Raw genomic sequence first — 14334 nt, forward strand, 5'->3', positions numbered from 1 at the left:
CTACCTGATACAAGGCCCCAGGGACAGGGCTGCAGGATGGATTTCCAAATCTTCAAAATAAGCAGACAAAGGAATCTTACATCAAATAAAAAATGACTTGAGTGCAGTAGGGAAGGAATTGCTCTGAATGATGGAAGAGGTTGTCAAGGATTTCTAGATTTCTGTGCTTCTACTGAAAGTGGATGGAAAAACCCAGATTCTCTGATTTTCAGCCCAGCCAGCCAGGCTTCCCTCTTTTAAGCTCCTTTTGTCTTATTTCCATTTGAGAAGACATAAAATGAGTAAGGGGTGGAAGATTTCTTGCCCAACCGTGATTCAGGAGGAAGCTCAGCCACAGAACAGGCAAGTGTGGCATCGCCCAGAGAAAAAAGACTTGTAGAGACAGGTCTCCGATAGATCCACCCCAGATTTTGCAAAGAAGGCACCTCCTTCATCACAAGCTCTAAGCCCTTCCAAGTTCAGGAAGAAACTACCTGCTCCGCCATTGACAACTTGGCACAATGTGCCCAGCAGGACCAGTGTGAGTAAACCAGAAGGTTTTCTGCAACATGACCCACGGGGACAGTGCAGGTCCTGTTTGCAGCCTGAAGTTTGTGACTCTCCTGGTGGTCCTAGGTCCGGAGCTCCTATTCGTGGGAGCCGGAGTGCAGCTTCAAGAAAATGGGTATAATGGATTACTTGTTGCAATCAATCCTCAGGTATCCGAGGATCAGAACCTCATCCCAAACATTAAGGTAAGTGGCAAGTATGAAGTCAAAACCATTATCCTATTCGAACAGACCTGTAGCCTTCTTTAAGGAGTTGCCTGGTTTGTATTTGAGCAGTAAGGAAAGCGATGTTTCTCAAAAATAGCAACAAAAATTATAATTAACAGCCAAGCCAGTTCGTTCACCTAATTCTGTGTAGTCTCAGCTCACAGACTGTTGATGTAGCCCTCTTTTATTTGTTGTTGTTGGTTACTACTAATTTTAGCTTTTGTGTTTAACTACATGGCTGTTTTTGGGGTAGCAACTTAAAAAATAATCCATTGTGGCAACAGAGACCAGATGTTTGACTGATGAATAAGCATGATTGTGCCTATTAAAATTATGTTGTTGGATTCCATCGTGAGGATGGGAATTCTCAGACGGAAAGAGAGTTTGAATGGAGTGCCAAAGAGCAACATTCTTTCTTTTCACCTGAATGTTCTGTAAAGCAGTTGACTATTTTCACCTTGATATGGTAAGGCAGGCCCATAGCTCCATTACTTGAGTCTCCCTTTGGTATTGCTTTAGTGAAATCAGTATTGTCATAAGGTGTGGTCTTGGAAAGGTGTGATGTGAAAAGGATTTGTTCGGTAAAAGCTTAAAAGTCTTTCACAAAATCTGGAAAATTATATAGGCAAACCCAGATGCACAATTAGTGTCCTAAAATCTCTTCCAGATAACCGTTTGAAGTTTATTTATTTTGCTCCTAGGTTTTCCCAAAAATCTAATACTGTCTCTAAAAGAAATGGGCTCCTTCAAAATATCTTCATTATTTTTATTACTGCTTATTCAAGTATAACCGGAAAACCAAAATATTAAGAATTTACAAGTGATAAAATAAGCTTTTCTTTTACTTGGTTACAGGAAATGATAACTGAAGCTTCTTATTACCTATTCAATGCTACCAAGAGAAGAGTGTTTTTCAGAAATATAAAGATTTTAATACCTGCCACATGGAAAGCTAATAATTACAGCAAAGTAAAACAAGAATCTTATGAAACGGTAATTCAAGATTTCATTAAATGAGTTTAACTCAAGAAAAAAAAATAATGTGTTCAAACTTTAAAAGTGAGAACTTAGACAAAAACAAATTAATATTAATACACAAACAATATTATTGAAAAGACTGTTATGCGCAAAATGTATGGAAATGTAATAAATGAATGAAAATTATGGAGTAAAAAATAAGCAAAATGCCATTGCCCAAGCGGCCTCTCAGAAGATCTCTTTACTATGTAACTTACAGAGTCCTTTCTGAAATTTTTGGTTAAGGACCAAGAACTAGTTTTATTCGACTGAGTATGAGCTGTAAAGGGAATAATTTCAGTTATGACTATCCTCATTTCCTACCCTGTCAGAGACAGTAAACATACATGTACAGACAGAAACCTAAGCCACCCATGCATATAAAAATATGACTTTCTTGTCCTGCAAGAGTGCACATTAGCAGAATTTCACATTAGCCCCAGTCCAGGACACTGTGTTTGAGGAGCATGTTGATAAGAAGCAAGGCAGAAAGCAGGGAAGAGAGGCATGGCTACCTTTTTTTTTCCAACCAAAAAAGAACCTTCAAAGGACTCTCATAAGCTGTAGATTATACTTACTCATCCATGATAATGTCTGGCACATACTGGTATGCATGCTATAAATAAATGTTAAATAAATTTGGCAAATGACTGTTTGAAATGACTGTGAGCAAGAGTCCTAGCAGCTACCAGAAAGGGCAGGAGCAGAGGCACTGAGAATATAGCTCAGGGCTTCAGCAATAGAGTGGGTTCAAGATCTGTAATTACAGCTCAAGTAGAAGGGCTGGGACTGTGGTAGTTTCCCCTTTTCCTTATTTGTGTCACTTGGTATGAATTTTCCTAAGATTGTTTTAATTCTTAGATCTCCTTTGAAGTTATTGAATGATATAGCAATCTCGAAGACACCCCAGTGTCCTAAAGAAGTTAAAGGGGTCCTTAAAACTATCTGATTTATGACCAGGTGAAAGCATTTGATGCTTGGGCATGGAGATAGGAGCGATAGACGAAGGGATAAATTGGGAACAGAGCTATTGTTTATTAAACTTCAACTAAATGCTAGGCATTCTGTATATATTGCTTAATTCTCAGACACCTAAAATTTGTTGCTGTTATCACAAATTAGGAAACTGAGGCTCAAATATGGTAAGGATTTTATCCCAAGTCAAACAGCTGGTAAGTTAACGAGCAATTTGAATTCATGCCTGTTTGATTCCAAAACCTATGCTCTTTGCTCTAAGCTATACTGTCTCTAGCTACCTTACATAGTTGTCATTAATCAATCTGGCCTTTAGTGGGACAAAAAGTCTTGGAGATAACCAACACCAAAACCAGGTGCTACTCCTCATCCTAATGGAGAAGAGAGAAATAAATAACTAAAGCAAAAAATGACTGAACAGAAAGATTAAGGGAGTCACTGAAGGCTGTTCATATATCTGCTAGATACCAATTCTTTTAACCTCATAATGTCAATCAAGCAAACACTTAGCAAATGATCATTACATACAGGAACCATGCTAGGCATGGCAGAGGACACAAGGAAAAGCAAGATAGTTCCCCTCCTTGTGAATCTACAGTCTAATGTAGGTGGGACGCAGGGGAGGGGGGGAGGGGTAGGAAAAAAGTACATAAGAGCTGTATTACTATGGTCCGTAAGGTAGTGTATAACCCCAAACAGCCTGAGTATTCTATCCCATGCAGTGTACTCTTTCCTTTTTGTTTCAGGACAACTTTTCAGACATAGAAATGAGGTTTTGTCCAAGTGAAGACTATTCAAGGGCATGATGTCTGTAGCCCTTTTCACAGGTGTTGCCTTGCAAAGCCCTTGGCTTGAATTCTTATCTTTCTAAAAAAAAATGCTAATTATTATAAAAATAATTCATGCTTGTTGCAAAAGGACAATGTGGAAATATGGACAATAAAAAGAAAATATTACCTTCCACTATTCCTCAGCAGTGTGTACACCCACCCACCCCCCCCCACACACACACCAGTACACACGTAGTACATATAGTGATCGTTATATATATATTTATAAGATCATATTAGATCTATTGTTCCATAATCAACTTTAAAAAAAAAAAATTAACAACATACTTAACTTCTAAGGGCAAGTCTCGAGACAACATATTATCTTTCTTCCTCAAAATAAAAGGAAAAATGTTGTATATAAAACTGTGTTCTCTAGATGGTTATTTGAATAGATATCTACTTTAGCTTCTGACTTAAAATATTGTGTTTTATAAATAGTAATTGAAATGGTCAGGGTACAGTATGAAATATAACTTCAATAGAATAACTGTTTTGCTGATCTGATTGGTTATGGGAATAAAAGGACAAGGCTTAAAAGAAACATATCCTATTGTCTTGCACTGATGAAAGAACCCACAGAAAGTTGTTCACAAAAGGCTGTAACATTTTACAGTACAGCTCTGAATGATGTGTAAATGCTCTTAAAATTTCTTCAAACTTTTTAATTACATTTTATCGTGATTTATAATGTCAGAATTTTACAGTGTTGACTTTTGAGAAAATTTTAATCTGGAAAATGGGAAGGTCAAATGAAAGTAATGAAGCTCCATGGAAATTTGATAAGCTTTCAAAATATATACGCTTTTGAAAGTGACAGATAGTTTTGTTGATATTTAGTTGTGAATGCATTTTAAACTCCATCTAAAGGCATTTAATTTTTTAATCTGTTTTTAAATTGGGATACAATCCATACAGAAAAATGAACACATATCTTAAATGTACACTCCAAAGTGTTTTAACAAATGTAGATATTTATGTCACCAACATTACAGTCGAGATGTAGAGTATTACAAGGCATTTCTTTTAATTTAGGCAAATGTCATAGTGACTGACTGGTATGGGGCACGTGGAGATGATGCATACACCTTGCAATACAGAGGGTGTGGAAAAGAGGGAAAATACATTCATTTCACACCTGACTTTCTACTAAATGATGACTTAACAGCTGGCTATGGATCACGAGGTAAGTTTGACCAATCAAGAAATAGACAATGGACAGCACTATTTACAGTATTCTGTGCTTAATGCTAAAAGGGACTCAGAGAACCTGAAACTTGCCAAGGACTTACCATTGGGATGAGGAGATAGGCCACGTGCCCATGAAAAGATGAGGGACAAAGTGAGCCAGAAAGGGTTAAGCACCAGATAAGTGGCCCAGACAGGGCATGCTATAAGAATTCAGTGAAGAGGGAGAGCATTTTGAGCTAAAGGTGGTCAGAAAAGGCCTCACAAAGAAGAGGACCTTAAGGTTGAATATAATTTTGATAAATGGAAAGAAGGGAGAGAAGAGTGGGAAGAGTATGAATAAAACCGTGGCAGCAGAAGAATCCAGGGCATATTTGAGAGATGGGAACAGTAGACCCCACTGATGGTGCAGAAAGACTGTGGGCAGTGAGTAGCGGGAGAAAATGCTGAAATGCACACGGGGTAGGTGATGGAGAGCCTCAAATGCCCAAATGAGCAAGTCACAACTTAAGGTTTATAATCATAGGAGTGAAACCATCCAAGCAGGGTTTTCAGAAGCTGAATCTGGCTGTGTGGATAATCTGACTCCCTCAGATCAATGAGGGAGAAACTGGATATCAGGAGAATAACTAGAAGTCCAGGTATGAGGCCATGAGACTTGAGTAAGATTGAAGGCAGTGAGATGGGAAGGACAAGAAAGAGAGTAACAAGAACAAGAGAATTTTCTATGTGCCAAGTGCTGTGCTATTTGCTTTTCAAATGTTATCTTATTTAATCCTAACAACTCGAAGTAATGAGAGATATTCCAGAAGGGAAAAAGTATGAAACAGAGGTCAGAACTGCTTCAGAGTGAAAGGCAAGGAGTGTGTGTGTGGGCAGCATTAAGGAACACACCAGGTTTTTGGCAGAAATAGAAGGGACCAGTTTAAAGGGGAAATCCACAAGTCTGGATTTAGGCAAGTGACTGTGAGGAAAGTGGACTATGCTGGTGGAAAGACCCAGCCTGTGGCCGGAGAAGGATGACTAGAGTTTGACAGTGAAGCCAGCGTCATAGGTTTGGACATTGGCATTTAGTGGATGAGATCTGAGAAAGAAACTGTGGTGAGAAAAAATGAGTAGGTCAAGGGCTAACTATCCAATTCTTAATTTTTTGTTTTTGATTTTAACGTATAGCAGTGCCTTTCAAATGATGTTTTCACTTTTACCCCCATTTAAATCTAAATAGATTTTATTATCCTCTGAGTAACTAGCAGGAAGTGGAGCCACACACTCTATAAAACACACTTTATAAAACATTTTATAAAACTTTATAGAAATGGCTTTTTTTCCTGGTAACTCTGAGGTGCTGATAATCTCTGCACAAATATATGACTTCACCAGCACTTCTAAATTCCATAAGTAGGCAGAAACTTTTCCTTAGCACTTTCAGCTTAGACTGTTCCCCTCCCTTCCTATGTTCCAAGGTCCAAAACTTGCATAATATGCCACAGCCTGAGTCAACTCAGCAAACATTTCCTGGGTTCCCAGATCTTAAAAGAATTCAGGAAGAAAAGTGTACTTGGGGAGGAGAGTTAATCTGGAAAATTTCTATTGGGGAGAAGTCAGTTTTTAGCTGAACATTGAAGAAAATACAAGATTTAGAGAGGTAGAGATAAACTTATAAAGGATTTGATGCTGACAATGAGGATTTTCATGAGCTAAGAGTTGAAGATAAACATGGAGAATTAGGAATAAAATGAAAGAGAAAGGACCACCCAAGCTGGTGAGAAGGTTCTATGATCCTTTTTGCTCCTTCTTCCCTCCCTGGCCCCAGGGTTTCAATCATTGCTCTAGACAGGAGAATTATCTACAGGAAAAAAAGTGGCAGGCATGCCTGGATAACACAAGCTGAAGAATAGGAAAGCTTTATTTGCTGGTTTGGTGTCTTAGTCCCTTTGGGTTACTATAACAAAATATCGTAGACTGGGAGGCTTATGCACAACAGAACTTTCTCACAGTTCTGGGGACTGGAAGTCCAAAATCGAGGCAGCAGCCGAATTGGTGCCTGAGAAGGCCCACTTCCGGGTTCATAGACAGCCATCTTCTCACTGTGTCCTCACATGACAGAAAGAAGGAAACTCTCTGGGGTCTTTTTATAAGGGCACTCATGCCATTTATGAAGGCTCCACCCTCATGATCTAATAATCACTCCCCAAGGCCTCACCTCCTAACACCTTCACATTGTGGGTCAGGATTTCAACATATGAATTTTGGGGGGACATACACATCCAGTCCATTGAATTGAACATTCAGTCCATATGCTTCTTTTCCTTTCCCAGAATCCTGAACTTATAGGCATGTATAAAACTGAATAGAAACCCTTAGGCAGCTTCCTTAGGGAAATGAGAGAATGTGAGACTCCTCACTAATTTCAAACAGATATGCAACAGGTAAATCACTGGTTTGCACTTCCAGGACTAAACATATTTTCACACTGCCTCTTTTACGACGATGGGGGTAAAGCAGAAGGAGATGGGAACGGGATGGGGAAGAGGAAAGTGGAAGGAAGAATTGCATGTCAACCCTTCGGAATGAGTATATATAGTCAGGTGATGTTACGTATTCACTGATTAGCAAGGTCTGTTGCTGAAATTTTAGGAACTTAAAACAAAAACTCTCTCTTCCACAGGCAGAGTGTTTGTTCATGAATGGGCTCATCTCCGTTGGGGTGTGTTTGATGAATATAACAATGAGAAACCTTTCTACATAAATGGGCAAAATCAAATTGAAGTAACAAGGTTAGTGGATTTTTTGCATGTTTAAAATTCACTGTTTATTTTTTTTACTCTAAAATAGAGTTTATAATGGCAGCAAAACTTAACTGACAATTGTCAGTTTTAAAATTTTATTGGATTTTTTAAAAAATTGGTAAATATTTAGGTGGTCAAATGCGAAAACAATATAAAAAGTTATACTCTTATATAGCATACTCCTACCACTCTCTTCACCCTGTTCCCTTTCATCCCCTCTAGATCACCATTTTTATTAGTTTCTCATTTATTTTTTCTGTGTTTCTTCAGGAAAATTCAAATAAATATGAATATATATTTTTCCTCACTCTTTTCTCTTTTAATTGCATAGTGTTCCATTGTATGGATATACCATAATTTTTCAACCAGTCCCTTATTGTTGAACAAATGAGTTGTTCACCATATTTTGTTATTACTACAAGTCATAATGCTATAAATAAGCTACTTCCATTATATGCAGGCAGATCTGTATATCTATTGAATAGCTTCCAAGAATTCCAGGTCATAGGGTAATTTTAGCTGTAATTTTGGTAGATATTGACTGATTCTTCTCCCGAAATTTAGATGGTTTTTTATCCCATTGACAGCATTTGAGACTGCTTATATAGGAAGGAATCCTTTTAAATATTATCATTAGATGTTCATTCTCTTCTTCCTCTGATGTCCAATGGCAATGAACTCAAAGGAGCCCTGATTCAGGATACCACCACTCATGCCCTTCCTCGGGCCTCCAAAAGTTCATGTTGATTTCTCGGTGACTTTTGCTTTGACCCTGTTTAGCTGGTAAAGCCCTTGGCAATACAGAGGCTCTCATCAAAATCAAATGCTTTAAAATCAAGTGGAGTGCATTTGTAAATTAATGACCTTTCTTAATAGTTTTTAAAATGTCTTCTGTGTATCTAGCAATCTACGATCCTGGAAACAAATTATTTTATGAGTCAATAAGAAAGAAACATAAGTATTTCTAAAACAGACCCAATGTCTCTTCCTATTTTAGGTGTTCATCTGACATCACAGGCATTTTCTTGTGTGAAGGAGGCCCTTGCCCCCAAGAAAACTGTGTTATTAGCAAGATTTTCAAAGAAGGATGCATGTTTATATACAATAGCACCCAAAATGCAACTGCATCGATAATGTTCATGCAAAGTTTATCTTCTGTAAGTATGGCCTTAGAATAACAAACTCTTACAAGATTCCATCTTTTCCCAAGATAGACTGATATGTTTTAAGTATTTGAACAAAAAGACAATTAAGATTCACTACATTTGGGACTTCCCTGGTGGTCCAGTAGTAAAGAATCCACCTTCCAATGCAGGAGAGGAGGGTTCAATCCCTGGTAGGGGAACTAAGATCCCACATGCCAAGGGGCAACTAAGCCTGTGCACCACAACTACTGAAGCCCACGCTCCTAGAGTCCGTGCTCCGCAACAAGAGAAGCCACCGCAGTGAGAAGGCTGCGTGCCACAACTACTGAGCCCACGTGCCTCAACTAGAGAGCCCGTGTGCTGCAAACTACAGAGCCCATGTGCTCTGGAGCTCGCACACCACAACTAGAGAGAGAAAACCTGCATGCCACAACTAGAGAAAGAGAAGCCTGTGCACCGCAGTGAAAGATCCCGCGGGCCACAACTAAGACCCGACGCAGTCAAAAAAAAAAAAAAAAAAGAAAAGAAAAAAGATTCACTACGTTTTAGAGCTTGGGGAACCTTAGAGTTCATCTAGTTTTTACTTTACAGATTAAAAAAAAAAAACTCAGCGCCCCCCCTCGACAGTCAAAGCTGATCAGTAAAAATTGTTTCCTTTAGAAAAGCGATTATTTGCTCTCCAGGGAAGGTGATTTAACAAGGGGAAACCTGGAGTCTTCAAAATAAATTGCTTGTATGGTAGTGCTCCTATATCCTTTCACAGGAAAGTGTACAGGGTTAATGACAGGGATGTAACGTATGATTATATTGCTTCATTTAAGGTAGCAAACCACTCTTATTTTAATGGAATTCCCTAATTCTCTTTCCCTTGTTTTGCATATTCTAGAACTTAAAAAGAAAAGTCAGGTGTTACCAAGGGAAGTCAACTAACCCTTAGATTTGCAGGTTCAGAAACTCAGTCTTGTCAGTATTCCACGCTAACTGACAAGAGACTTGTGTAGGAATCCAGAACACATTTTTAAAATTATTTAAAATTTTAAATAATTGTCATGGAGATCTGACACTCGCATTCTTTAGCCAGTTCATTTTCTCTCTGACAGAAGCAGCATGGAACAGCCAAATTCTACCCAGAGGCCTATTTTGAGAGTGTGGAATCAGAAAGGAGGGAGTTAGGAGATGCAGAGATTTAGTCACATCAGCCTTCATAACCTGATACATTTTTCCAACTTCATCACATCTGTGGGTCACGTCCTCTCCATTGAGCTGGGAACACTGTGGGCAGTGTCTCTGTGAAGTTTTCTGTTTCTATGACTAACCCAATGTTCCTTGGATTGACACATTCTTTTTTTAGATAATTTTTTTTCTTCAGTCTGGTTTTAGTCAAGGCTAAGAGCCATTCTGTAACTTCAAGGTGCTTTTTCATATTTCTTGTCCAATTCATTATGGTTTTAATTTAATTTACAGCTTTAATATCTGAAGCCAAGCTAATTCCATGTTATTTCATCCACATTGTTTGTGGCTAGGTACAATCTTTGTGGTCATTTGAAACACCTACTCATTAATATCCAGTCAGCAAACTTTTACCATCTCCTAACCATAGTCATGAAATATAAAGAAAAGAGTTAAAAACAAACATACAAACAACAACAAAACAGGTTCTATCATGTCACCCCATCCTACTAAGAAACTCATGTTCTTATGCAATTATTAACTTTTTGAAGCTTCAGCTTCCTTTTCTAAGAAATTAGAGTTGGGGCTAGAGAATCTGTAAGATTTCTTTTACCCTAAGCTTCCATAGCTCTGTTAGCAGGAAGCATCTACTGTTGGTAGGAATATAGCCACTGGGAAGTAGATAACACATTACTTTGCAATGCAAATCATGCCTTTAAAAGAGGTGTTGCCTAGGTTTAGTATTATTGTATGAATTATGGCTATATCTCCAAATGGGGAGAAAGATGAGGAAGTAGATTTGTTTTTCTCCTTATCCTAGTCTTACAGAGGTCAATATTTGAACTAGCTCAATATATGTTTATTATAGGTTAATCCATAGATAAAGGTGCAGTGGTTATTAAATATGATTCCAAGGAGTAGACTGATCAAGATAACATCTCCTGGGGTGTTTTCTTTAACACATTATCATGCTAAGGAAGGTGAGAGTTTGTTTTATTTTTTTAAAGCCTAAGATATTTATACACGGTCTACTCTCTCTTACCTAAGCGCAAATAAACTTTAATAGAGGTTGACCTCAGTTACCACATGGGTGCCAGAGTTTCAAGCAAAGGGTGCCAAGGTTTATCTATAAATTCAATGGCATTTTTGAAGTAAAGAAGGACATAGCTGTAGCACTTCTGATTTCTCATGTTTCAGCTCACCTTTCCTCTTACCTTTAGTTGTTTGAGAATGAGAAGTATGTCTAGTATGAGAGGAGTACTTTTATTTTCTGATTATTTTCTGAGTATTTTTATTTTATTCTTTTTCGAGGTGGTTGAATTCTGTAATGCAAGTACCCACACCCAAGAGGCTCCAAACCTGCAGAACCAAATGTGCAGCCTCAGAAGTACGTGGGATGTAATCACAGACTCTGACGACTTTAATAACAGTTTTCCCATGAAAGGGACTGAGCTTCCGCCTCCTCCCACGTTCTCTCTTGTACAGGCTGGGGACAAAGTGGTCTGTTTAGTGCTGGATGTGTCCAGCAAGATGGCAAAGGTAACATTTGAACCAAAATAGTTGTAAACCATTCATCACTTTTTTCTATCAGTTTTTAATTCTTTTTCTTTTCAGAGGGTAAGGGAAGGGAAGGGTGAGGCCAAACGTTTGGAATAGTCATGGGCATCATCTCTTCTTGGGGATGAGAGAAACAAATTTAGAATGCGGCCCAGAAATTGAGATAATGCAGATAAATGAAATCCACAGGTAATTCCCAGCCCTCATTATTGCTACTAATTGCAACCTTTTCCAACCAAAACCCTTTCCAAAACTCTGACATGTAGCGGAAGGCTCCTTTCTGACCACATTCCACTCACTGGTAAACAACCATGGCCCAGGCAATAGACTGAGTTTTCAGTGAGTGTGCATATCCATTATATGTGTATTTTCTATGTCACTGTGTACAGAGAAACATCTCACTCATCTGGCAATCTGGCAGCCTTCCAGAAACCCATTCTCCAAAGCTCCAGAATTCTTAGACAGTAATTAGAGGTTTAGTCTCTGGAATCAGGCAGATGTGCTTTAAGTCCTGGCTCCTTCATTTACTGTCTGTGTAATCAAGAGCAAACAACCTCTCTGAAGCTCAGTTTTCTCATCTGTAAAACAGAGATAACAATACCTATTTCACTGTTGTGACAGAGCCAGTTCATACTGGCTCACAGGAGTCAATTGTTAAATTTTCAGGAAATTTGCAAGCCACTTGTAAATATAGTCATTATTAAAAAATAAACTATGTAGAGTTATAATTAAATAAAATATATTGAAATAAGCATAATAAATGCTCAAAACTCATTACTTCCTAATTATTTTTCTACTATTCTTACTATTATCTATGCCCAGAGTCAGTAACTACCTGCTTTTGCATAGCCTGCAAATTAAGAATGGGTTTAGAAAAAAATCAAGAGAATAATAAAATTTCAGGACACATGAAAATTATATGAAATTCAAATTTTAGCATCCATAAGTAAAATTTTATTGGGAGAGAGCAATGCTCATTTGTTTACATATTATCTATGGCTGCTTCAGTACTAAAATAGCAGAGTTGAGTAGTTGCAAAAGACAAAATATATGTCCCACCAAGCCTAAAATATTTACTATCGGATCTTTTATAGAACATGTCTGTTGATCCCAGATCTAGGCTCCTGAGGTTATTTCTGGTCTATCATCTCTATGAGTCTGCTCCTACATATCTCTTTCCAACTTTGCACTCAGCGATGTCAGGTTGACAGCTTAAATCAGCCACAGTGAGAATATTTACCCCATAGAAATTGCAACAAATCTAGGGTTCTCCCTCTCTCTCTTTTTACCAGAAAGCCAGTTTTTAAACTTTTACCAGGGGACCACTAACTACTTCACAGTGTTGTTGAGAGGGAAAATGAGATACTGAATATGAAGTTTTTGGTTTATAAGTGGCAACTGTTATTTTATTATAGTACTTGTCCTAAGGGAGAGTTTATCCTCTTGTATTCTCTGGATCAGTAGTCCTGGACAATTTGCCTTTTTTGGCTTGTCTCTAAAATATGAGGAATACCACTAATACATTCAGCATCTAGATAATTTTGTAATCTTGCCTACCTGCAGTTGACTAGGGTATGATCTTCAAATATGATCTCAGAGTAATTTATATTGACTATCTGCCTCTGTTGAGCAAGAACAGATGGAGTGAAAGGGAAAGATAGTTGTACTTGAAAGAAGACCTGAGAGAAGTAGAAGAGAAATAAGCCTAAAGTAGCAAGCTCATGGCAAAGAAAACTTCTCTCCCTTTTCCTGCCAATAGTGTCACTGAACCATCACGACCATGCATTCATTTATCAGGTGCCTATACTGTGCTGGCTTGGGGGATACAGAGATGACAGAATAGAGTCTGCTTTGAAATGCTCACAATCTGATGAGGGAGACAACACACACATGTGAATAAACACAATACAATGTGACAAGCCTCCACAGAGGTGTGAATTGCTGTGGAGGCATTGGCAGCATCTGGGTTATAGGAGAGTGATTGAGGAAGACTTCACTGAGAGGATGAACTTGGAGTTGAGTCTTGAAGCATAAATAGATATTTGCCAGTTGGGTGAGGTGAGGGGAGGCATTCCAGTGAAGACAATAGTGTATGCAGGTGGCTGAGAGGCAAAATTAGTAGAATTTTTTCAGGGGAAGTACATCAGTTGGTATGGATATAACTAACACTGGCTTGGGCTAGAAAAATGACAGATAAGATGAAAATGAATGATGAAATGAATGGTGGTATGAATTTGAGAGAAATTTAAGATGTATTGATATGACCTGTTCAAGGATACGGAGGCTGGTAACACAGGAGTAATAAAAGAGAGTTCCAGGTTTCTGGCTTCACTAGTTAGGAGTAGAGGTCATGACCATGATGTTAGCAATACTTAGTATTTACTAAGTACTTACTATGTACCCATTTTGCAGATGAGAAAACTGAAGCTAAAAGAGAGAAGAAATTTCTCTATGGTCACATTACTAGTAAAAGTTGAAGGCAGGATTCAAAGTCCTTGTTTTATCCACTCTACCAATTTACCTCTCAATATTGTAAGAGAAACAATATTTGGGAAGGGAGGCAATGAATTCAAAGTGTATAGAGTTTGAGATATCTGTGAGAGGTTAAATTGGTGGTGTTTCCTAAGCAGTGTGAAATGCAGGTCCAGATGTTAAGGGAGATGTCTGGGTTGGAGACAGAGACCACAATCATCACTGAACAGGTGGTCATTGAAGCTCAGCTTGCTGCTCCCACAGCCTTCAAAACAAGTGGCCCTAATGAATTCATCACTAGTATCACCTGCCCAAACGTGGTCACTAACATTACTTTATACTTATTCAAGGTGTAACTATTGTCATATACATATCTCAGTTGATCCTCACGGTAATTCTATTTTAGCAAGTAAGAAAGATTATTATTACCCTCACT

At 38.2% G+C, this 14334-nt stretch overlaps 1 protein-coding gene across 3 annotated transcripts in view; it reads left to right on the forward strand.

Moving 5' to 3' along the window:
* The first annotated feature begins 226 nt into the window (after nt 1-226).
* The window catches only part of CLCA2 (chloride channel accessory 2), a 37435-nt gene continuing 23327 nt past the window's right edge, over nt 227-14334 (forward strand). For 2 of the 3 annotated variants that reach the window (XM_059899858.1, XM_059899877.1), the window contains exons 1-6: nt 227-734; nt 1611-1748; nt 4613-4763; nt 7434-7542; nt 8552-8711; nt 11181-11408. In XM_059899858.1, the coding sequence (XP_059755841.1) occupies nt 549-734; nt 1611-1748; nt 4613-4763; nt 7434-7542; nt 8552-8711; nt 11181-11408 (972 nt within the window). In that variant the 5' untranslated portion in view covers nt 227-548. The remainder of the gene's footprint in view (nt 735-1610; nt 1749-4612; nt 4764-7433; nt 7543-8551; nt 8712-11180; nt 11409-14334) is intronic. The other variant, XM_059899868.1, reaches the window with a different exon arrangement.

Source organism: Balaenoptera ricei, chromosome 1, assembly GCF_028023285.1.
Source record: "Balaenoptera ricei isolate mBalRic1 chromosome 1, mBalRic1.hap2, whole genome shotgun sequence".
Taxonomy (NCBI): domain Eukaryota; kingdom Metazoa; phylum Chordata; class Mammalia; order Artiodactyla; family Balaenopteridae; genus Balaenoptera; species Balaenoptera ricei.